Source organism: Parus major, chromosome 10 (assembly GCF_001522545.3).
Source record: "Parus major isolate Abel chromosome 10, Parus_major1.1, whole genome shotgun sequence".
Classification (NCBI taxonomy): domain Eukaryota; kingdom Metazoa; phylum Chordata; class Aves; order Passeriformes; family Paridae; genus Parus; species Parus major.
This window is the reverse complement of record NC_031779.1, coordinates 4,945,095-4,969,874: the sequence shown is the minus strand read 5'-3', so window position 1 is coordinate 4,969,874 and position 24,780 is coordinate 4,945,095. Positions and strand designations below refer to the sequence as shown.

The 24,780-nt window shown below is 40.0% G+C and overlaps 2 protein-coding genes across 8 annotated transcripts in view; one reads left to right on the top strand and one right to left on the bottom strand.

The window, feature by feature from the left end:
* The window catches only part of KLF13 (Kruppel like factor 13), a 33,563-nt gene extending 26,815 nt beyond the window's left edge, over window positions 1-6,748 (top strand). The window contains exon 2 of the mRNA XM_015639013.3: window positions 1,155-6,748. Within this exon, the coding sequence (XP_015494499.1) occupies window positions 1,155-1,447 (293 nt within the window). The 3' untranslated portion in view covers window positions 1,448-6,748. The remainder of the gene's footprint in view (window positions 1-1,154) is intronic.
* A 6,831-nt stretch (window positions 6,749-13,579) lies between these two features.
* OTUD7A (OTU deubiquitinase 7A) overlaps window positions 13,580-24,780 on the bottom strand; it is a 106,839-nt gene continuing 95,638 nt past the window's right edge. For 6 of the 7 annotated variants that reach the window (XM_015639085.1, XM_015639087.1, XM_033516944.1 and 3 more), the window contains one exon: window positions 13,580-24,558. In XM_015639085.1, the coding sequence (XP_015494571.1) occupies window positions 23,125-24,558 (1,434 nt within the window). In that variant the 3' untranslated portion in view covers window positions 13,580-23,124. The remainder of the gene's footprint in view (window positions 24,559-24,780) is intronic. The other variant, XM_033516943.1, reaches the window with a different exon arrangement.

Sequence of the window (24,780 nt, the reverse complement as noted above, 5' to 3'; positions counted from 1 at the left end):
TTAGGATTGGTGCAAGTAGGAAGTTATTAAAATTACAACTACAAAAAAGGCTAAGTCTATGTATTTATGTACTCACAAAAGAATAAGATGTTCTCAATTAATAACAATTAAAGATTGTGTGACATTCAGACTCAGTGACAGTAAGAATCAAACCAGTAAGCAGAAGTAGTAGACAGCAAATTTCATATTTTCATTTTTATGAAATTGGGAAACTAAGGATGGAAGCAGCTAATGAGGTGCCCAAGCTATGCAGCACATCGGTGATGAAGCTGGGAAGAGATTGCAGATACCCATCTACCCAACAACAACGCTACTTCTGTGTGCAGCCTGTGCAGAGCTTCCTAGGCTGCACATCTACCACAATGCACAGCCCTAAAACAGCACCAGGCATCTGTGCCATGTCTGAGGTCTGTTCAGAACTGCACCAGGTCACCACATCGCTCTTTCTGTCAGCTCACTGGCCATTGCTTCAGGCTTAATTGCCACAGCTCATGGGGTTTATGTTAACTGTTCAAAAAAAGGCTGGTACTTTCAAGGTGACACCTGTCCCCCACTGGAATACAGTGCCCCCTGCCTCACTTCTGAGCAAGACCCAAGTCAGTGAGCAAGGGAAGCTTTAGTGCTTTGTAGCAAATGGAGAAAACACAGGCATGGCTTGGAGAATACAAGGGGAGAGCCTCACATCCAGTGCATCAAAATTGCCATTTTGCATTTTTACCATGATTTTTTAAATAGTTGAAGAAGAAGACCTCATTGTACCTTCTGAACTTCAGCACTCAGACACACAGGGACAGCTTAGAGGAATAAGTGAATATACGACAGAGCTCAGTACAGATATTTATTAAGTCATAAAGTTCAACAGACCACAAGAGATATGAGATACCTGTTAAAGGATCAGGAGTCCAGCATCCCTGAAGACCCAAATATCAAATAAGTCTATCAAACTAGTCTGACTAACAGCATTTTTTAATTACTTAGATTAATTAATGGGTTGGAATACCACAGCAGCCTCCTCTGGCAGAGGGTAACACCCCCATCCACTTAGTGCCAAGTGGCATCCACCCTGCTTCCAACCTCTTTATTCTATATTCTGCATACAGAAAAATGCAAAACACTGCTCTCCCTTCTAACCGTGCCGTGTTTGGTCCCCGCAGGTGAGCGGCCTTTCGAATGCAACTGGCAGGGCTGTAACAAGAAGTTTGCTCGCTCGGACGAGCTGGCCCGGCACTACCGCACTCACACCGGGGAGAAGAAGTTCAGCTGCCCGCTGTGTGACAAACGCTTCATGCGCAGCGACCACCTGACCAAACACGCCCGGCGCCACGCCAACTTCCACCCCAGCATGCTGAAGAGGAGGAGCGGCAGCGGCTCCAGGACAGGCTCGGTCAGTGACTACAGCCGCTCGGACGCCTCCAGCCCTACCATCAGCCCCGCCAGCTCCCCATAGACTACCTGCACTGGATGTCAGCACTTTGCCTCTAATGCCTAACGTGGAGTTTTGTTTGTGTTGCACACATTTAAAAAACTCTGTTGCTTCCCCTCCTTCAGTTCCCACCCTCTCTTTTTTAAAAATCAGTAAATAGCTGCCTGCCACTGCAATTTTTAGTCATATTTTCTTTACCCAACCACACAAGTGGCTATTCTAACCTCATGGACAGACAAACTTACATGTTACACTTAGTGACTCCTGCTGTCTCAATATTTCATATATTTTGCAACCATTTATGGATCCTCTTCATTATTCTTTATAAGAAAATGAAAAAAAATCTAAAAAAAAAAAAAGGGAAAAAAAATCCGCTTAATTCACCTCAGGTGTCAAAGTAGTTTGTAAAACCGGATTGCACAATATAAGCATACATACACTTAAAAAACAACTGTGTTGGATTTGTGTCCCCCTTCTCCTTTCTCAGGGATGGATATTTATGTTACACAATAATTACAATGAAGACACACCCTAACCACGGCCTTACTCTGTAAATATAATTGCACTCAGAAGCTTTTTGTTAGGTTCTTTCACACACTGGGGAAAAAGTAAAAAACAAGCAAACAATACAGAAACCAACCCAATACTGGAATGTAGTACCGGACTCTTTCGTTGTTCATTTTCCTGATTATACGCCTGTGTTGGGGAGTGTCCAAACAGGAGTCTTGTCTTTCTTCGAGCTCCCCTCTGCTTATGGTAGCAAGCTGTCTTCTCACTTCTTGCTGAAGATGCTCCAAAACCAACTTCCAATTGCAAAAATCTCTGGGAGGTTGATAAACTTGTTTGTTGATTTGCTTCATGCTAGATAAAATTCTGAGAAAAAATTTTCAACAGGATGCCTTAAATGAGTAACCTAAATCACAAAGAAACAAATTTACACTGGGTAACATTTTATGGCAAGGTGGCCTGGAATCTCGGAGGCATTCTCTTGTCACTCTCTCCAAGTTGTTAAGCTGTCTGCACTGCCTGTTCAGTATGGGACCAATAGAATATGCAAATTGAACCGCACTGACTTGAACAATTTCCTTTATTTCTTCTTCCTTTGTTGTTTTTTTGTTTGTTTGGTTTGTTTTTTTGTTGGTTTTTTGTTCTGTTTGTTTTTTTAATGAACTATGGAAATAGCATTACTGAACCAATGCCCACCAAAACTGTTATCAAGGTACTTACCTACTGTACAGCTGTATCTTAGAAAGAAAAAATTGGCCAAGACGTAGTTTCCGTTTTCCATTGCATCAAAATTGTGGTTGTTGATATAAGGAAGTGAAAATCATAAGGTATCTTCTGACTGGAATAATAAAATATGCATTTTTAAGTTTAAAATAAAATTATAGGTCAGCACTACTTCAAGTTTCTCAAAAGTACACATACCAGCATAAAGCAAGGTGCTCTTATTTCTGAATAACTGCTTAATAAGAAAGGGAATATTGGCTAGTTTTCAATAACTTTCAAATATTTAACACTAGATAGAGCACAAGGAGGTAGATTTTTATATTTTATCTGGTAGAAAATATAGGAAAAGACCAGAAGCATAGTGATGTACTGAAAACCTCACTGGCAGCAAATACACTTTTCTTGGTTTGTCTGGCTCTGATGGTGCATATTATCAATTCAGGTCCTTTTGATTCTGGAATTTTGGCATGTTTTCTGTTTTTACTGTAGGCTATAAATGCAGTTAAGTGTAGCATGGTGGAAAGAAACTCTCTACACCAAACCTGTCATTTGATATTAAGTGAATGCCTCCAGATTCCCACTGAACCTGTATCTTACTTGCTGCTTTGCAGTGATCCAGTTTTGCAATGTTTTATTGTACTGTATGTTAACTGTGAGAAGCTAATATAGATTTACAAATAGTTTCATAGGTACTTCCATAATATACTTTATTCCTAATACTACATGTTCTATTAGTTGTATAGATAAATACTCTATTTATCTATACAACCATAAGTCTAAACAAGTGCAGATGTTTCAGTATTTTTTCATGTTCATTTGCTTCAGTTCTCACCTCTGTTAATTCCCCCTTTGAATTGGAAATTGTGAGAGGTATAATTCTACCGTTTCATTCCACAGAAAATGAAAGGACATAGTGAGGATTTTTTGCAAGATGACAAATAGAGTTAATGTGATGAGTTGCCCAACTTCTGGAGTTAGGGGAAAGTCAGACCTGTTGGCCTCAACAGATTTCCCCTTTTCTTATTTTTTCTTTTAATCTCATGTACTGAAATGCACAATTTTAACAACTTGATAGAATTCAGGTAACAGGAATTCACATTCCAGTCATTTCTGTGTCTCCTCTAAGTGCTCTTGTGCTGTAGTTAGTAGAGAGGCATTTCAGATATCTAGCTCAAGGAATTCTACATGTCCTCTGTGTCTTGTGCACATACTTCTAAAGAATTCAAATACATTTCTCATTATCATTATAGCTTAAGAGAGGTATATGGAGGAGAGGGGGAACAACCAAAAGCAAAAGGAGCACTCAGTATTGTCAAACTTTACAGGTTTCATGTTCCAAATTAATTTTGTTATAAAATCACCTTCTCTAACAAGAATATTATTTAATCTTCTGGAAAGGAGGAACCACTCCTGTTCATTTATTTAGGACTTAATAATTCAGCATGAATCAGTTTATTCATTACAAACAAGTTGTTTTAGTAGCCTGGAGAAGGAGTATTTGCACCAGGTTTTATTAGTACTGAGATTATAGGATATAAAGGTTATTGGACAACCTATTCTGAGGGACACAGAACTATGTAATCTTTAACTCAAACAGTTAACTAACATTTTACTCATATTCTTCATAGATATTGCTAATAATTCTTCAAGTTTAAGCAGGAAAAAATAAATTGGTTCAGAGTCAATTTTCCAGTTCAGTCAGTTTGTTTAATGAGAACACCATGGGACTGTTTATAGCCAACATAACAACACTTTCAGGAAATACTCTGAAATTGGTCATTAAAACTTTTTTGTTTTTACATCTTAGCTGTAAATACCTCAGTATGTATTAGGCTGACAGTCAAGTTACTGTGTTTTAAAATTCCAGATAGTTTCAAACATCACCATTTAATATGTTTAATACATTATAACTTTAAAAATGATTAATACATTATAATTTTAAGGTAAAATGATAAATTCCAAACCACTAGTATTTTCCAAAATTGAATGTGAACAAAAACTTTTCTTAATATTTTCATATTAAAAAAGAGTGTTTGGGGTTTTCTAGCATCTGCTAGAAATATCTGATGATCAGCAAGGTCATTAGACTCCATTCTCATGATGGTTCCTCCTGAGTTTTGCAGATATGAGAAGTCAGAAGAGCTCAAATTATGTTTTGAAATCTGTGTGCTTATCTAAACTAACCTCAGATTTTTACCCTTCTGTTGTTTCACTCAGCAGTATAATCTAAAATGGTTTCCTGGCACAGCAACAGACATGTCACACTCAGGAAATGCTGCTCTGGCAAGGTGCAGGTTTCTCCATCTGGAGGAGTGTGCATCTCCTGCCTCCTCCTTTCCCCATGCAATCTGTTGAGGTGTTCTCACAAAATACAACATTGCCATGATTCTTTTTTTTTTTTTTTTTTCCATTTCAGACAATAGCAAAAGCTTTATTATTATTATTAAGAAAGCCCTGAAAGTTTGTTTTTCTGCAGCTGTGATTCTAACTTCTCTAAGTGTTGAGCTGAGCCACCTTGCTATAGGAAATAGGTGCAAGTGGAAATCATCACCTCTCTACAAGGTAAAACTAAAGATGCTCTTAGAAACTCATTCACCCCTTCCATTAACCTCTCCCTGTGCCAAGGCCTAATGGCAACATGAATTCAGTTTTCATCCTGCTTCTTAGGAAGCAGTCCTGGTAAATTCCTGGCAGCTAGATTTTGTGAGAGTTTTTGGTATCTGCAAATTAATTGTTCCTTGCATTTATAATACATGCCTAGTATCTGTTTACATAACTGCAAAGTTATTTATGACAAGTCATCAGAAGCCTCTGTTTGATGGTAATGCCTAATTCCTGTCTGTATCCCACCCTCTTAACTGTGTTAACCCTTACAAAAAGTTGTAGCTATGAGAGCCTCTGTTCACCTTTACACCTCATTATCCTCCACCCAGATGTTCAGCACTCTCCTGTCTCACGCAGCCAGGCAGTACAGGCTGTGTGAGGAGCGTACCTGTTTCACAACCGCTCGTCTCCAGTGCTGCGTCGGGACTTACAGAATTTGTACTTTCTCAAGTGCGGTGTTGTTTTTGCCTTTTCATTGCTATTAGATTTACTAATTTCATCAGGTCATGCCTACAAACTAACTTTCAGGTGCTCTTTTACTCCATCACACCATGTGTTTGTGCACTGGGTGCTAACATCTAGTCTATGTCAGTGAATGGTATGATGAACATCTGTATTTTGTAACTCTCGGGGATAAGAGCTATAGCCTTAGGCAAAAGAAAATATCCAAATTATACTTGTCTATCCCATAAGCCAGAATATAGAATGCAAAAGCCCATCCACTGGTATAGGTTTTTATAAATATATATATTTATATATATGGATTTATATAAGCATATGCACATATATATATAAATAGATATATGTGTATATTGTATAGTGTATGTGTGTATACATAAATACACAGCGGTGTGTCTGTACTACACACTGACCAATGAAGGGATGTCTACAGAGCAAAAATAGGTATCCATTTCATTATATAAGTGATGGGCCTGAACCAAATTCTTAGATCCAAATGCCATTGCATTTGGGATTTTTAACCTGTTGGAGATTTGTTGTTGAGTTTCATCTCTGGTTACAGGTGCATTTATTTGTGTATTGTACATTTGGGGGACATATGTGTGTGTGCACATGTGCTTTTCCAGCAGCACATGCCTGAGTAAGGGACAGGGGACGCGTGTGCCGGGGAGTGTGCACGTGTTCACAGCCAAACTTCCAGCTGCAGTGAGCTGTAAAGCTGCCAGTGTCATCCTCACTTGTACAGGTTTATCAGCAGCACATGAAAGCTTCCGTGGCTCACTTTTCAACTCTTTAAATCACTACATTGAAGTATTACAGTTGTACAGTTATATGTTCATCTATTCTTGCTCTGCTGTAACTTTTTATGTATTTTGTATTGCATAGATTATATATTGTGATAATGTCCTATGCAACTATAAAAGGAAAAAAATTTAAAAAGGAAGAAAATTAAGAACTGTAAAATATTGTCTTAACTTGTATGCATGGTTAGTGAGGTTTACATTTTCCAAAATAAAACTTATAACTATGAAATGCTGGCTTTTTCTTAATTTCCTTCTCTATTTGTCACCTGAAAAGCATCAACTGTTAATGTTTCTGCTGTTCATTTGAGACTTGATATTTCATTTAGTGTCTTTATTTAAATTTCACCCAGTGGTATTGTTTAAAATCAGATTTCTTTTAATGTTTGAGAGAAAGTTTTTGTGGTTTGTTTTCTATTCTGTGCTTTAACTGGTATTTTGTACTTGCATAGTGAAATTCCTTTCTCAAAAGGAATATATTGCAATATAATGGAATATAATGTATATATTGCATTTTTTTACAAGATGGTTAAGGGATTAATATGTGTGCCCTAAAGTTCAGAGTCAGCCACCCTTTACCCTTTCTTTCAAAGCCCAGTTCTTTGCAAATGTCTGATATCATCTCTACAAGTGGCAATACCATGTCAAAACAGTAGCAATGTAATCTCACCGTATCCTGAAATGTTCTTTCCTAATTTTAAAGATGAGAAAACTGAAACACAAATTTGAGCCGCTTTCTAAAAACATAAGGCATTGGCAGATGTGAAGGAATGAATGTGAAGTTTCTTGGGAATACAGGTTACACAACACTTCTAGGCACTGTTTGTTACAATAGGCCCTAAGCAGTAACATTCCCAAAGTCTTCCTACCCTGAAAGATTCACCTCATGTTTGGTAACAGAAGTCAGAGATTGTTTCCTAGGCTTGCTAGAAGGGTGAAAAGGGAAACAATTTCCCACAAAGGACTGTGCCTTTCCAGCTGAAGGCTGGAGTTGCTGCCTTGATACTGGAATGTATCCATGTAATGTGCCTCCCCACCCAGGCACCCACACTCTGAAATGTGTATGTTAACTCCTTCTGTCCTCCTCTCCTCTCCAGTTCCTAAATGCAAAGATGGTGCATCTCTCCTGCCTCTTTTTTGTGTCTTGCAAGGGTTTCTGTCTTGTGACAGTCTCTGTGCCTGTGACTCAGCATTTGCCATGAAATGTTCATAGACTTGGCAGTAGTCCAGCATTTCAGAATTGAGGCAAGAATAATGCTAGAATTAGGGTGGGATTTCTTATTTTTTTATTTCCAGTTACCTGTGTATAATTTCTGGCTTCAAAGCAATTCACCTTAAGTTTCATTGTGCTGACTTTTCAAGGTACCACACTCATGGTGTGCTTTGCTAGTGGACTGCAAAAGATTAAAGTGACATAAATATAAATATGCAGTCAATAGAAAGAGGTAAGTGAGAGAATATGAGGACTGAAATAAAAATGAGGTGAGGACAATGAGACAAGTGTTTGTAGCAGCTGACTAGAAAGGCTTGTACAGCACTGGAATACACATGTGGCTTCCTACAGAATTCCAGAGCAAGCAAGCAAGGCAGCACCTCTGAAGATGAGCAGAAACTGCAGCACGTTTTCCAGGAGCAGCAGAGGAGAGCTAAGTCAAGCAATAGTTGAAGCAAGCAAGTACGTGTGTTTAGCCAGGTACACTGCATTGCTGGCACAGCTAAGAGAATAAAGAGAAAGGGAGGAATTATCTGAATAGATTTCTCAATGCATGCAGAAGAAAAAGGATGAAGTCTGGATGCCCAGATACATGAGCAGCAAAGCGGGGGAAGAGAGAAGCATGACTGAACAGAAGCGTGACTTGGGGCAGATTTGTGCTTTGAGCAATTCAGAGAACAAGATTATGTTAAACAAGTTGTCAAAAAAAAACAAGAGAAGAAGAGAGACACAAGCAAACCTGAGGGGTGTTATAAGCAAAAGCAGGCCCCAAAAATCTGCTAACACAACCAAACCACTGAGCTTAGTAATAATAGCTCTACCTCACCAAGAGAAAACAGCCCAAGTGTAATTGCTACCTCATCATAATTGTAAATAAAGGATCAACCTGTCCCACCTGGTTGGCACTGGCAGCAATTAGATTTAATCTTTGGCTCCCACTGGCTGAAACAAATATTCAATCAAAAAGGAGGGGTTGGCACCAGGGGCTGGACTAAGGGAGGCTCCAGGATGCTGTTGCTGCCAGGTTTCTGCTGAGCTGATATTTCTTCTCTGCATCACTGGATGATCGTGCCTGGCTGAGCACAGCACAGCAGGTCTGGGCCTGCAGCCCTAGGACCTACAGGGAATAGTCCAAAGGGTCCCAAAGGTGCACAGAGCCCAGGCTGGCTTGTTCAGAGCTAGCCAGAGTGTTCTCCCCAAGGCCAGATAGCAGCTGGGACTGGGACATCTCCCAGAGGGAAAGTGTGGTATTGCCAGGCTGGTGGCTATGAGGACACCACTGAGAAAAAAGGCCCAGCTGAAGGACATGAGAGATGGTGCTGCTCAGAGACTTTCATGTGGCAGCCCAGAAAGAGGGATGAGATGAGCCAATGTGAGGAACAGAGGAGAGGTGCAATAAATGGGGAGGGTAAGTTAAAGAAGGGGAAGTACAGAAAAATAAGGATGGAGTAAAGGGTAGGGAAGTTTGATGTAATTTTCTAGAGACTAAAGGAAAGGCCTAAGGTGCAAAATCTTAAGAGGGTCCTAAAGAAAGAAGTGAGGTGGCTCATGTGGTAGCACTTCCAGCAGACAGAAGGTGAGGCATTGTCAGTGTGTGATAAACAGGGCTGTGTGTCTTTAAGAGACGAATGTTTGTGTTTTCCCATGCTCTCCTATTGTGGAATTAACTTTCTGAGTCACTTCTCTGATCCTGGAGACAAACTGAACAGACACAAAACATAACAGAACACAATGGCAACGGGAAGAGAGAAATTCCTCCTTCCCCCTGCAACCACACACACATTTCATGTCAGTGATCTGAATGCACTCAAAGCCTCAGAGTGGAAGAGAAGAAAGGTGGAGACTGACTGGTTTTTGATACACACTCTTTGAATCAAGCTCACCTTCTCCACCACCACTTCAAAACATGAAAGCCACACTTCCCCAGTTTGTTACTTTTAAATGTTATCCAGCCTCTTTGGTCAAAAGTCTTAGCTTCCAGATTTTCCACAGACAGTGAGCTGCAACAGGAATTTGCTAGCTTTTTTTAAACTTCAAAGCCTTGCACTTCAAAGACCCTGCATTTTTTATTTTTTTTCCTCAAGCCTCATGCCCCACCCTTTTCAAAAAAATATGTCAGTTTGGGACTCTCAAAATGGCACACTTGGAAGCTCACATGCATCTCAGAATCAACATCACATCTACCATCTGCCCAGAGGGGAGGGATGAGATGGACACACCCACAAGTGGCTGGCCCCAAACCCAGCCCGTATCAAGACTTCCTACACCAAAACACAGAATCACCCCTCCTCAGAGCCGAGTTTGAGAACCAGCTCAAACCCTTTGAAATTATCCATGAAGCTGCAAGGCCTTGCAGGCTCTGTTTAACTTCCAAGTGTTTTTGTTGACTTTGGAAGTCGTAAAACAAATCCCAAGATTTCCCTCTCTGGGCTTGCTGTACAAACTGCGTTTACAGCCTGCTGAGAGGAACAGGATGACTTGACAGGAAGAAGAAGGTTTTGCTCAGGAATGCCGTCCCTCCTCTGCTGCCAGCTCGCAGGGCCAGCCAAGAGAGACACCCGAGAGCTTGGCACATCCCTCAGGAGAAGTGACCCACACGCACCCTCCTCCCTGCACGAGAGGAGTTGCTCTCAGGGGCAGAGGGTTCGAAGGCAGCCGCACACCCCCCGGCTTTTGCAGCCTCCCCAGAGGACTGGGTAGGGGATGGCTTCCCCTTAACCTGCCCTCGCAGGCAGCTGTACTCATTAACTGGGTGAGCAAGTAAGAGGCAAGCCTGGAAACAGGAACCTGGTGCAGGGTGGGTCTGCACAAACAAGACTGGGTGAATAAATCAGGGCTGGCACTTGGCTTCCCTGCAAGAAACCTTTCATTGAGGCTCCACTGGATATTTTTGGACCCCACCTGTCTATTTTTAGGAGGGATAATTAATGCTGAAGGAAATAAGGAAAAAAGTTTTAAGTTCAGGAATGGAAAATTTGTTATTCTCCACAAAATCACTATGATTAAGGAGATCTAAAAGGAAGGACTGTATTTCAGGAGTAAAAATATGCTACAAGTCACTGTAAAAATTGCATGTTATGTGATGTTTGCTAAGAGAGGGGAAGCTTTTCAAGGAGACAGCACTTTACCACTTAACTGCTATTAAATAGGAGTAAAGGCACAGCTGAACGGCCAGCTTTAAATCGCAGCTGTGCTGTGGCTGCGTTTTTGGCTAGGTCTGTGCTGTGCTTTGGCTCCCTTTTCTCTGGGTGTTGTGATCTGACTTTGGGAGGGCCACTGGGAGCTGAGAACATGCCCAGGCCTGTGCATGAAGTTACACAGTGAAAGAAAAATTACAGCCAAGCTATGCAGCACCCTCATCAGGTCCTTCAAGTAATCTGCCTGAAGTACTGGGTGACTGTAAGGCTAGAAAATGGCTTTATGAACTGAGATAGGAGATTCTTGGGGAAAAAACCCTATTGGTTACAGGAGCTGAAATATGATGGACAATGTGGGCAATGCTTTCAAAATTCAAAATTGTTACTGATGTCAATGGTTTTTATGTTCACATCCCTCAGCCGACATAGGCTTCTACCAAGAGTTCGTGTTACCATAGAAGAAATAAACTTTTCCTGGGCCATTTTCTGTTAGTGTGGTCACATCCCACTGCACTCCAAACAGCAGCTCTTTCAGAACAGGGGCTCCCTGCTTGTCTGCTCAGCCTCTTCTGCACAGCACCTTGCAACCAGCGCAGACAGGGATGGCATCCTTGCCCTTCTCCAAGGGAAAGATCTATCTACTATCCAGTTGCAACCTATGTGCACTGTTACATACATTAATCTCCTCAGTCTGAGCTGAGTCCAGCTTGTAAATTCCTGACAGGACAGGGAACATTTGTGTGAGATGCCTGACACAAATGGAACATGTCAAGGGGCAGCAGTCAGGACCTAAAGCTGTACCTTCCTTTGAGGAGCCTCTAAAAAGATTTGCTTTGGGGAGTATCAGGCAAAAATTATCTTTTTAACTTAGAACTGCCATTTCCTGTAAGCATGACTGTTATCGAGGACGGGCTGTTGCTAGGAAAAATCCCTGGGAATTATTCTATACTATTCCTAATCATACCTTTCCTGCCTGATAAACACTTGCCCTCATGTCTCCAGTTACACAAAACCTCTGCAAACATGCTAGATAAGGATCTGTTTATTTTTGAGCTCAGGGAAGTAAATGTCATCTCCCATAAATAGATAGAATAATTGAAAGAATGAGGACATACTACAGAGTATCTTTTTTAATGAACAATATTTCTAATTTTAAAAAGGTTTGCACATGTGACAGGGTAACGAGCATTTCAGCTACTTGGTGCTACCACATCTTAATAAGAGGCACTATAGAGAAAATGTGATGCTGCTGCATTTATATTTTGTATTTGCTTTCAATTATTTTTGATAATAAAATATGACAGCAGTATTGTCCACTAACCTTAGAAGCCCAGGTTTGTGAGGTGTTTATGCTATAGCTAATGAGCTCCTGGCTTTTCTGATAATTCCCTCAAAAAACAGGAGTCACTGTGTGAAGAACAGGAGCCAAAGGCAAGGCAGACTGGCTGCAGTACAGGTTCTACCAGCTATGAAGATACACAGCCTGTCATGACTGTGCAGATCTAAGACAGAGGCACTCCAAACACCTCACAGGCCATCAGAGAGCAGCAGACTGAATTGCCACGTAGGAAATGAGCTCTTGGTGACAGTGACTAACAGCGGCCACTGCCATCCATCTGTGGGTACCACGCAGGGACACTGACAGAGCTGACATGAACATGTCATGGGTGTTTTTCTCCATAGCTACATTCTGCTCCACAGGAAAGATCTGGATGCTTCCATGCCACCACCCTTCTCCAGTGAACACAGTGAGTTAACATTTTCCTGTGCAGAAAGACAGTGTTTTGCAAGCATTAAATGGGGCACAGCAGAGGGAGGGCAGGAATCCTTTAGGAATTTCTCCAGCTCAAAGAGCTCAGGTAACTGCCTTGGCCTTTGCTTCATCAAACAGATTTCTCTTATGCTGCAAATAGCTAAACATTTGGGCAAACACTATGGTTACAGGAATAATAATAATTTATTTTTTAATTTTTTTGTGTGTTAGGTTCATAGCACTTTGTGAGTTTTGATTAACTGTTTAGCAGTCCTGTAACTCATTATTATCAGGTGCCAGTGTAGCCCTTTAAGTCCTCCTTGAAGAGGCCTTTGTCATCACTCCTAGGAGGCACATGGCTGGCATGTCAGCCACAGCTTCTACTTCCACTTCAGGATCCTTTTGCTGCTTTAAGTTCTTCACTAAAGCTACTCTTGGCCTTTTTCTTTTTCCTTCAATTATTGCCCTCAAGGGGCAGCCTCTGCAATGTCCTCTCCATTTCCAGTGTCCCTGACCTGGGTGACTGTGACATACATGCTTTTCAGTGGTGCAATTCCATTGTCACCAAGTCTGATGTATGCTGAAATTAGATAAAATCAGCCCCTACAACAGGCAAGAGAAATGAAATCTTTCCCACAGGACGTGTACTTGCTCTCAGTCTGAGGTTTATAGCAATGTTAGGCTGCTTGAACTACTTCAATTTTGTTTCTTCTGAGGCAACAGTATTAACAGCTTGATTTCAGCAAGGTATCCAAGCTGGGTGGAGTTTTGGGGAAGAGACTCAATTTATTATTTAAATTCACTTCATGGCAGCAGCACACAAGGTTGTGCTGAGCCAACTGCCCCCCCAGGTTTGCAGCAGCCCCCTTTCCCTATCCCTGCTTCTCCCCTGGGCTTCGGGGTCTGTCCAACATCACCCAGAGCACTGAGAAAGCACAAACAAGAATTCAAGCAAACAGGTACTTTAGAAATAAGTTAATTTTATTGAATAGGCATTGTAGCTTCTCTCAGGTTCAAATAATGGAGAAGCCAATTCACACAGATTACAGAGCTATCAGTTACTTCGAGTAATCTTTCATAAAAGAAAGAAATTAAATACAATTCTGCTATAAAAAGTGCGACAGTTATAACTGGAAGTTTTTCAAAACAAAAGCAAGTTTTACTACCTATTGCAAAAATTGGTTTAGTGCTTTAATACTTTACAAAGTAACAATCCAACTGCTAAAAACAGCTCTTACACATCATCTTTGTCAAAGTATGGATCAGATTAAAAATGACATTTAATTTGAATGAAAACTGCATGTAGAAAAGGTTCTCAAGAACTCACGTTTTTCACAACAAGAAATATTCCTTATTCTTTAACATTATTTAATGCTCCTGTTTCTTTTGAACAGTGGATTTAAACAATATGGCAGTCAGCTTAAAAATGATCAACTGTTTTCTTTTGCAGACAAAGGTGACTGCAACCAATTGTGTTCTGAAATTATAAATAGAAGGGGAAATGGGAAAAGATAAATTCATTCCTTTTTGCATGAAAATGATCAAACAAGAAACCTGAAAAGTAATTTCAGCTTTAAATATATTTCTGTAGTTTCCATTACATAGTTTATTGAAAACCTAAATCAATATATGTTAAAAGAGTATAAACTTATAGAAGGCAACAAGAAACTCAGACTCTGGAAAATGAGAAGAGTGGTAAGACTATGAAGAAGTTGAATTCTCAGCCAACCAAAATCAATGAGACTTACTTGATTCCTTATTAACATTTTCTTAAGCTCCAGTGAGAGCCAACTACTTTCTTTGAAATAGACTTCAAGTACAGATACATTTATTGTACATTTCTATGGGTTAAAAATGCTGAGTTTGCCGGGTTGTTAGATAGAGTCACATTACCAGTCCTGACATTTTAAACTTTATATAATTAGCTTTGGTTATAATTAACAAAGACTCACAGTTAATGAGTAAATAGACTTCTCTAAGCCAAGGGTGTGACATCTGTTACTTTAATTCTTGTTGGGGAGACAAGCCACTCTATATGCAACCTGAACTGACAAAACCAAATTTTCTTTATTGGAAAATCTATTGCAGGCTTTAAGGACAAAGAGCTTTAGAATTTGTCTAAGAAAGTAGAAGATAAAAAACCAAAGTTAGCAATAGGAAAAAAGATGTACAAACAATCTGGGGGGAGACATATTAGACAATAGCAACAGTAGAGTTATGTGAATTAACTACATACACCTTTTGTATCTAATTCTTCAGACTGTCCTTCAAGCTTTGCCCATGTCTGAGAGGCATTGGGTTTTAACAACACAAAGTTACCAAATGGCAGAAGTAAATGTAAACAGCAGTGCTACTTTCAATGGCTCATTCCACTTTTTCCATAAAAAAATGTTAGTCACAAGAATCAATGAGGGAGAACAAGGCCTCCCAAGGAGAACAAAAGTCTTTCAGCCCCACAAGAGACAACATCAAGGCATTATGTAAAGTTCAAAACAATATTTTATGTCTTAAAATTGAATGCAAAGTAAAACTTGAGATGGATTCCAAAAACAAAACAAGAGCTCTATGGAGATTTTAAAAATTGTGCCCTAGCTGATTCATGCTAAGCCTGGCACATTACAAACACAGGAGTTAGAGACTAAGAGCAGTGGGCCTGGAAAAGATACAGAAGTAATTGCTCCTCCCCAGGGCAGAGCACAAACCTAATCTCAATCATTGGGATGGAGTTTTGTACAAAGCTGGCCTAGAACACCATGGCTGGGAACTTGCAGCTGTTCAGGTCCATGTGGCTAATTTCATCCATTGTGTAGTCTAGGCCTAAATCCTGTTTGTTCTCCTCAGCTATGGAGAGTGGGCAGAGTTGGGCACCACATGCATGCAAAGCTCTCCAACAGCTCTGAGGGAAAAGCATTTCTGTACCATACACACACTGTGCATTATACAAAGACTGTATTTACAGTACTCAGAATCTTGAGCAAATAAACAATAAAACCATTACTTTTGTTAGTATTAAAAGTTTGCAAAGTTGAGAGACAACAGTGCTTCCATCACACCCACATGGCTGTGTTTCAATTCATACCTGACTGCAAAGCCCAATTGAAGGAGATGTGGGGCATTCTCTGAGCCTGTCTGCTGCTGCATCTCCTGCATATTTTAACCAAAAGCATGGGGAAGAGGCTTTTTGTTACTCAGACCTGGAAGTAAATGGCAGCAAGGCAGTGTTCCACTTCATCTTTACTACAAGGACACTGTTCAGAATGAACTGCATCTGTGTTAAAGGCAAGAACGATCAAGACTTGCTGTTTTGGCTATGGCAGCTATGGCTCTCAGGCTCCTGATATGCTGTCAGGCTTCATCAGGCAAAAGTTCTGTCCCAAGGGATTCTAATTTTACTCTGTGGCAAAGCAATTACATGGAATTTACCTATAAAGGTGGCTTTTACCTCTCAGCAAGGGAAGTGCAACTCCAGTGTAACACTTTGCATGTTTATATAGATTCCATATGTGAAAGAAGGAAGAATTGGATCATTAACTTACAAGTTTAGTCTGTAAACTTCCCCCTCCTTTTTCTAAAGAGATGATGTTTGAAAGGGGAAAAATGGAATAAATGAAATACACAATGTACGTGGGAGTTAGGCACTGTTTAGTTCCAACATTGGATCATATTTTTGCAATCTCAGATGGCTCTGACACTAGAATTTGCTTTAAAAAGGGAAGAGAATTTCCTTTTCTTCCTCTTCCCCAACAGCAAACCTCTGCAACAAAGAGGCTCCATTTGACGCAGAGATGAATGGCAAAAACATTTCTCTGTTTTCCTAGAATACAGGAAGATCTACAAAACATACAGTCTTGACAGGAAATAGGTTTTGATACACCTTAACTATTTCCCCCCTTTTTAGTATTTTGGTGCCCTGGTTACTTCACCAGCTACGATAATTTCTCTGTTTTTACTCCATCTCCTCTTTTGACTAAGGTTTCCTGATACATTAACGCTCATCAACAAATCACAACTTTTTAAAGAAAACTTTCTGTTAAGAGTACAGGGTATTCAGATGAGTATGTCCAGAGACATACAGACTACAGCAGGCTTGAGTGTTTTACAGTCATGATTAAATGAGGAAGTAGGACAGAGGCTGCATCCAGTTAAGTGACTCTCAGTCCCCAGAGAGTCATAATTTTAAGGCTGTTTGGAACACGGTGGTTTTTACCACATGGCCTGTTCCACAGTGCAAATGTGCATCAGCCATTTCAATTCTCTTGGTACAGTACAGGCATTCAGGTAATGGGAGATAAACCATCAGAAAACAACAATCAGAACAGCATATTCACTTGAGAGAAATAACCCAACCAGACAAATAACAGGATCACAACACCCAAGGAAAAATAAGGTCTTATTTCCCCACCCCAACAGTGGAATACAAGAGCCCCATTAAGAGTGCAACAGTTAAACAATTATATGGTGTTACAAGGCAAGTCTCTCAATATTCAAACAATCACTTCATGAATAACCCAAATTATTTGCTCACACATGGAAGATCACTAAAGATAAAATGTAAATTCCATTGACTGAAAAGAAGTGTAGAGTGTTAATAAGGAAAAGACCTGATTATGTGTTGGAGTAACACTCAATTGATTTTCTGAAACCAAGAGGGAGTTTTTCTTCCCACACAAAGCGATGCTCAGTACACCCTAAAACCAGTCTATTGATCAGGAGACACCCAGGTGCACGATCATTAAGCATCCAGATTTGATAATTTTGGTTGCAGTAAATACCTTATTAGTAATTCTTAAACAAACAAATCCCAACAAACTAAACCACAAAAGTTAGGGAATTTTAAAAACTACATAGACTTCTAATTTAACATATGCATTGGTTTGTGATGTTGGGGTTTTTTTTGCACAGTTCATCAGGAATTGATATGTACAGTACAAAGAACTATGAAGAAATAAAATCTGAACACTTCAATCTGCAAGAAGCTAATGAATATTTGATACATATTAAGAGGATGTATCTGCCAATTAGGGATGAAGTTTCTATGATCTAGAGCGATTGTTTCCTCCAGATGCTAAATGATTGCATGGATTATTCAGTCTCTATTTTCATTCTGAAGGAACAATAAATAGCTGATTTTTTTTTTAAAAAAAAAGCAAATTAATCCTACTCCAATGGGTTCAGGGTGTATCATGAAAGTCCCAAGTCAATCAATATCTGTGCAGAAATGTTTCATTTGGTAAGGAAAGTTTCCAGATGCATGTTTATTCAGAAGCTGCTTATAAAAGTGGCCATTAATAAGGACTGGAAGAGAAGAACTAAATAGAGAGGAACAGTGTTGTACCAAAATATATAAAGAAAAATTTAAAGCTTCTCAATTAAAAAAAATTTGTATATTCAACTCACATTAGATACAGATGCGCACAACAGACAGAGCAGTTAGAAACAAGTACATTTACAAAGCTTTCTTTTCATGGTTAATTTCTACCAGCATTTCTGAAAGTAACCTACTAAAATGATGACCCTGTTTATAATAAAGGCGCAAAATATTGCTCTGTAGCGTATTTTGAAAAGAATATAAAAATAATTTCTATATTACAATTTAAACTTGGCTTGTAAAATTCCAACATAATACAGCCTTAAGTCTACAAATAGAACATACTTACAAACACCTTTGTGTTGTCTTCCTCTCATTTTTAACAATATAATATTTTAGTCATATACACTGGAAATCTATGTGCAAATTAAAATAGATATTAGTGTCTGTTATTGAAATAATTTTATTTCTATGCTATAGTTTGGTGATCCTCTGCATAAGCTGCCATTCCCTAAAACAAATACCCTTCAAATACACTGACAGAGACTTAAAATACACTAAGCTGAAAAGCCATCTACAATCAGCATCAGTTATTTTGCTTCTCTGGACTTACATTTATCTGAGATCATTGTGGTTTCTATGAACATATGGGTTCTCACCTGTGCAAAACACTCACAGTGTTACGAAGACCTTACTCCCTTACTAGCTTGTACTTTACTCTCCTGCTCAGTTTGCAGTATTTTACATGTCAATGGAGCACCTGATTTAAGACCCCCCCACTACTGATGGGATTCTGTCCACACACTGCAAAAGACAGCAAATGAAGCCCAAAGAGGCCCAAGGCTTCTCTTTACTCCTCAGGCAGAATTCTCATCCATTGTCTCCTTGGAAGAGTAAGTAGGCAGCCTGTGGGGAACAGACACTGCCAAAGGCTTTGATCAGAAGCACTTGTTCTTTAACATTTGCTGAAAGTTTCTGAAGGTACGCTGTCTCCTCGCTGTCAGGGAGACCGTTCACATGGGTGAAGGTGAGCACCAGTGGAGCTGTTTCAGAACTGGGGGGGTTGGAGGGCAGTATTTTGTCAGCTCTGTGCTGCTGTGCACATTTTGATATCTACACATTCATCACCCGAGCAGATGCCCTGCACGTGCCCGTGTGCGAGGAGCGGCGCAGGCAGCCGCGTGGACACAGGTCCTGTGCGTCCTCAGCGCTCTCTGGGCCACGCTCCACTGCTCACACCTCAGCTCTCGGCTCCACAAACACCACTGAACGCTCCACTTGGCCTGCTTAGACTTCTTAGGACACAAGCAACACAAAACTTTTCAAGTACAGCATCTTTCTTTTACTGATGCTCCTCATGTTACTTTTGATTTAGGAAGAAGCAACTAATTGCTAAAGAAAGCTGGGACAATACTGCCATTGCACTTATAGAACAAAAGGTTCACCAATTGGTTTAAAATCCAAAATCTGAAGTTACTTTTGATAATCTACAAAACCTTCTTCTGAATGAGCTTCTTGTTAGCTATATGCTACAACTGATACCCACCTCTGAAAATATATTTGTAAACTCTAACAATTAGTGGTTTATTAACTCTGTATAAATAATTTAAAATGAAACTTTAATATAAAGCATGACTGAAACCCATTATGTATCACAGGTATCCTCTGTTACAAACTGACCTTTGCAGCAGAGTTTAGAACAAGGTAAAAAAAAAAAAATTGCATAATAGGTTTAAGCCTTTTTTAAATTAGAAAAATTGCACATTCACACTTTAAAAGAATTGCAGCTTCCGCCAACCTAAATATCTCCTGGTGATTTTGGATCCATTCTGAGAAGGTGTAGCCTACCCAGAATTTACTCTGTACTTCTGAAATCTGGACTACAGTGACAGATGTTGAATCACTATCAACAGAAGAGGGGGAAAAAAGCACACACAAATGCAAAAACGTGTGTGTGCATTGCTAACAGAAGCAATGAGTAGGATCTCTCCAAAGCAAAGCTGATTTCTCCACATCTGGGACTATGTGGGAACACTACAGCTCTGGAGGTGTAGAGAGAACGTATTAGGCACAGAGCTGGCTGGCCAGTGGGCTGCAAACACCAATTCCAACTGTCAGGAAAAATAATCCAAAAGAGCACTCAGAGGCTAGCACACAGTACAACAGAAAAATACATATGAAGGTTATTACCTCCAGCTAAGGAATGGCGCGATGTCTTCCAGTACTGGTGAATGCAACCCACGAGCAGTTAGGAATTCTCTCTAAAAAAATAGGTAGAAAATGTTCTTCTATAGCTACAGTCTTCTTCTAGTGGAACAACACTTCAGGAGGGGACACATTCTGCATGTTTGGTCTGATTAATGACAGCAATGGCACAGCTGCCACAAATAGCCCAGAAATAGAATGTTTGAAGAGAATTCTAAATGAAAACAGTAATTATACAATTATTCAAAGATATGCCAACAAAAAGATTCTAAGGAAATAGGCACAACTAAAAAGGGTTCTGTCAGTATTTCATACAACAGATATTTTAAAGTGAGAAATCCTGTATAGGTAAATATTAATGGCAGTATCTGAGTGTCCTGAGGATGATAATGAACACTCAGGTTTGGGATCCTATACAGACAAGGCCAATTAATTTTTCAAAATAATCTAATGCACAAGTACAATGTATTCAATAATTCAGAACAGAGTCATTTACCTAAATGCTGACCAATTGTAAATCTCTTTCTTTTATGAGAAGATCTTAAAACATACTATAGAAACAAATCCTATGAAAATGGGAAACAGTAAAATCTCACAGTAATTACTTATTTTTACATATGTACTGCTTTCTTCCTCATTTGGAAAGGATGTAACTCAAATGCAAGGGCTTGTGTGTTTTGATGCTAATGCAATATTTCTTAAGCACAACTTTACACAGAAATGACTCTTAGAGAATCACACACTACTGCTACTCTAATGCCCTAAGAATTCTTAAATATTTGTTTTTTCTTGAAGTTTTATCCTGCCAGTTTTCTCACTCTCAGCAGCAAATACAATCAAATATAATATTTCATTTCTTTTAACATGGTCTGGCTCATTTTAGCATTATTTGCAATCCCAGTTTTCTTTGACAATTAGAACTTAAATGTAATAATCACAACAGCAAAGCCAAACAGGACACTGCTTACCAGTGTATGCAACAGGAAACACAGGATTTGGAAGGTGCTTACCTTAAGGACAGAAGTCACACCGAGCTTTAACAAATACCAACATTTCCCTTCCATGAAGGAATGCAAGTTCAGTAAGGTTCAGTGTATGCTCAGTATACAGCAAGGAATACGAAGTACAGGTCTGGATTCATGGAACAGCTAACATGGCAAAGACCCTAACTTTATAAAGTGACCAAGGGACTTGTTTTGAAACCTCTCATCTAGCAGAAAATCTAAAAATATGGTCAATTTTAAGTATGTGCTCAGTTCTACCAATTCTGGAAAAAGCTCACGTGCTTTTTCTGAAAGCCAGGACACAGCAGCAGAAGTTTGTGCACCTTGTTTCACAGGGGACTTTAGGCTTGGTTTCAGGGTCTGTCAGGATTGACTGTATGCAACAGTGCCGCCCGTATCAATAATTAAAATTGGGCTGCAGCAGGAAAATAATCAGAAACCAAGACTCTTTGGCAAAGAATCTTTCCTGTGTGGGCCAGAAAAATGTTATTCCCTAATGAGGAAGGCAGAACTCCCGGTCTGCACCTTGAGGTGGCAGAGTCAGCAGCCCTGAAGGTAGCACTTTACCTATTATGCAAAATTAGCTCTTAAAATGAGCTTAAAATGTTTTCAAGGGTAAGAACACCAAAGAGCTCCTGTTACTGCACTCTGCCAGCTGATGGTGGTGGGGTGCAAACCCACTGCTGTATCCCAGAAAACCTCCTCGTGTCATCCATCTACTTCAACAGTATCTGCGGTGTCTGCTTTGCAGAAATGTTTCTGTGAGCAAAGTTTTATTTTCAAAAGTATTGCAAACACTTACGTAAATATTTGGATCTCAGACTTGTGCAAATCTGTGCTAGGAGCTGCCATTCCTGCTGGAGGCATTTTACAGCCATCTGGGAGCCTCCTGGGGAGGAGATGACTCACTCTAGGAGAAGACTTGAAAAGAGGTGGAGCCAACAGTCTTCAAGAAAAGCTCAAGTAGTTATATTTGCAATAATTATCACTCAATAATGTTCAGAAGGAATAAGTAAATAATGATTAGGTTTTTACACTAGCTAAGGGAATAAATTGATGGATTACATTGGTTTTGGCAAGCAGTTCTAGTAGGAATCTAAAATGATCCTACATTTCCTAGCTGGTCATCAAATTTTCCACATTTAATAATTTTTTTATCTTAATTTTATTTTAATATTTCTTTGTATTTTAACATCAACAAAAATTCTTCTGAAATTCAGGTGTGCAAAACTATACTGGGGGGGGCTTGGGGACATGGAGTAATATAATTTTCTTATAAAACCTATATAAAAAACTCAGTGCAAATAAAAGTGGCCCAAATCTACTTTTTTTTTAAAATGAAAATTTAGAAATAATTGGTAAAAACTTAAAATTAGGATGAGCTACAGCCCTCATGAATTCAGACCTTTCACTCCCATTTTTCCAGAATCATTCCATTCCAGACTGAAATATACAAATGTTAGTAGCAATGCAATATGCTGCCATGTTAAAAATATACAGTATGCAAAAATCACTACCCTCCTGAAAAAAAAGACTATGAAAAATTTAGGTTTTACTGAGGAAAAAATATTCTCAATAATAGCTATATCATTTCAAATGTCTGCAAGGCAGATACTACCCTAATACAATACCACATCTTCACTAGTATGACTTTCACCTATCATTCTACTACCTGAGTGATGTCAGTGTAAATTCAGGCACCATTAGTAAATTTTTGACCAAACATATACACAGCACTGACAAAGGAGTAAACAACCCTTCAGCTTACCAGTATATGTAAAAAAGACACTGACAAAAATGGAAAATAATATATTTTTTTATGATAACTTATTCCTATTATTTCCTCAATGCCCTGGAAAAGCGAAGAGCTAGACACTATTTACTCATCAATCCTTTATTCTTTTTTTAAGGATTCATTTTACTGCAATCCAACACTGTTTACTTTGTAAGTAAGAAAACGGTAAAACTAAGTAGTCATGGAAGAATCCTCAATGCCTGTGTCCCTTGCTGTCCCTCTCCCTGCGCTTTAACTCCTCTTTGTAGCAGTAGGAACAGTAATTTTCAGTCTCAGGACGACCATAAAAGGAACAGTTCTCCTTCTTACAGCGGTTCTGCTGGATGGAATATATTGGGCAAACTGTGCTTCTGCCTTGGTTTTTGTCATTGTTCAGCCAGGTCTGAGGAGCGTCCTCATCAGCGTACTCTAAGCAGTCTCTGATGTCCCCGGTGTTGAAGCCGTTCGTGTAGGTCTGGGACTTGTGTTCGGCCGGCCTGGCGTAGCTCAGCGACTCCACCGTGTTCACCGTGCGCATCCCGGGCAGGCGCGCGGGGCTGTAGCTCTGCGAGGACAGGGATCTGTTCTGCTGGGGGTAGGTGGCACAGGTTTTCAGGGTGCCAACCACTGGCTTGTAGGTATCGTCCTGGAAGCTCGATGGCTTGGAGTTGACGTCATGCAAATGGATGACACTTTGCCTTTGAACGGGGGGAGTATGGCTATAGTGGGCAGACACAGGGATGGGGCCACTTCTCTTGGCACCGTTGCTGGGGGAAGAAAAGGAGCCGGGAGTGGGACTAGTGCGGTCTTTAAATTTTAAAACCAGTTGAGTTGTATGGCTTTGAGGCAAAACGGGTGATGCCCTATCCTGAGGAGATGGTTCTAATTTTTCTTTTGAAAATGCTTCTGGCTCCAGTTTCCTACTAGAGGAGCCATTCAGTGCAGCCTTTTTCTCAGCTTCCTTCCTTTTCTGCTCCTGTTCTGCATTGAAGCGCTCCTGGGCACTGGTCAGGTAATAGCCGATCATCTCCTCGTGGAACTGATGCCTGTGACTGGTCAAGAGAAGGCCAGCAAAAATAAACTTTCGTTCACCCTGCATGGCAGCTCTCAAAATATTTAGGCTGAGTTTCACGTCTGTGCTGTATTTCCATGGGTCAGCCTGCTTGTCAGAGAAAGGTTTAGTGTTCACCTTTTCAGTGGGGGAGCTGCTGGCTCTGTCAGTCGGCGATGGAGTGGTCTTTTCAGAGGGAGATGTGCTTGCAGACTGTCCAGATTCCTCTTTGCTCCCTTTGCGAGACTTGGACTTCTTCTCTTTGACCTTCTCTACTGTGTCACCATTTTTCCCGTTCCCTGAATTGGCTCTGCTCATCTTCCCGTGCACCAGACCTCCAAGACCACCCATGTTCTTTTTCAGTTTAATTCCCAGGGTTTTACTGAGGCTTCCTATTTTATTGGCAACTGAATCCGTCCTGGTTTTGTCTTTATCTTTCCTTTGTTTGTCCTTTTCTTTTTCTTTACCGTTTTTGCCGTTATTGCCATTGGAATTACTACAGATGGAATCTCGGTCTGAGTCCATCGAGTCAGCCAGAGACTGCACGTCTTCTCCAGCGGAAGCTGTAGGGGATTCTGGTTGAGCCAAAGGGGCCTGCTATGGAAAAGGAATTATAATTAGATACAGCCAAATCTGTTTCATACAGGAACTGATGCAAAAATACCCACCCCAAATTCAGTGTGGATTTTGACACTGATTTTAAATATACTTTTTAATTTATGCACTGACATTTTTGACTGATTTCATCACTAAATAAAGCTTTTCTGGCTTTTTCTAGCTGTGCTTACTACATATTTTGCTTGTTCCTGCAGTAGCTTC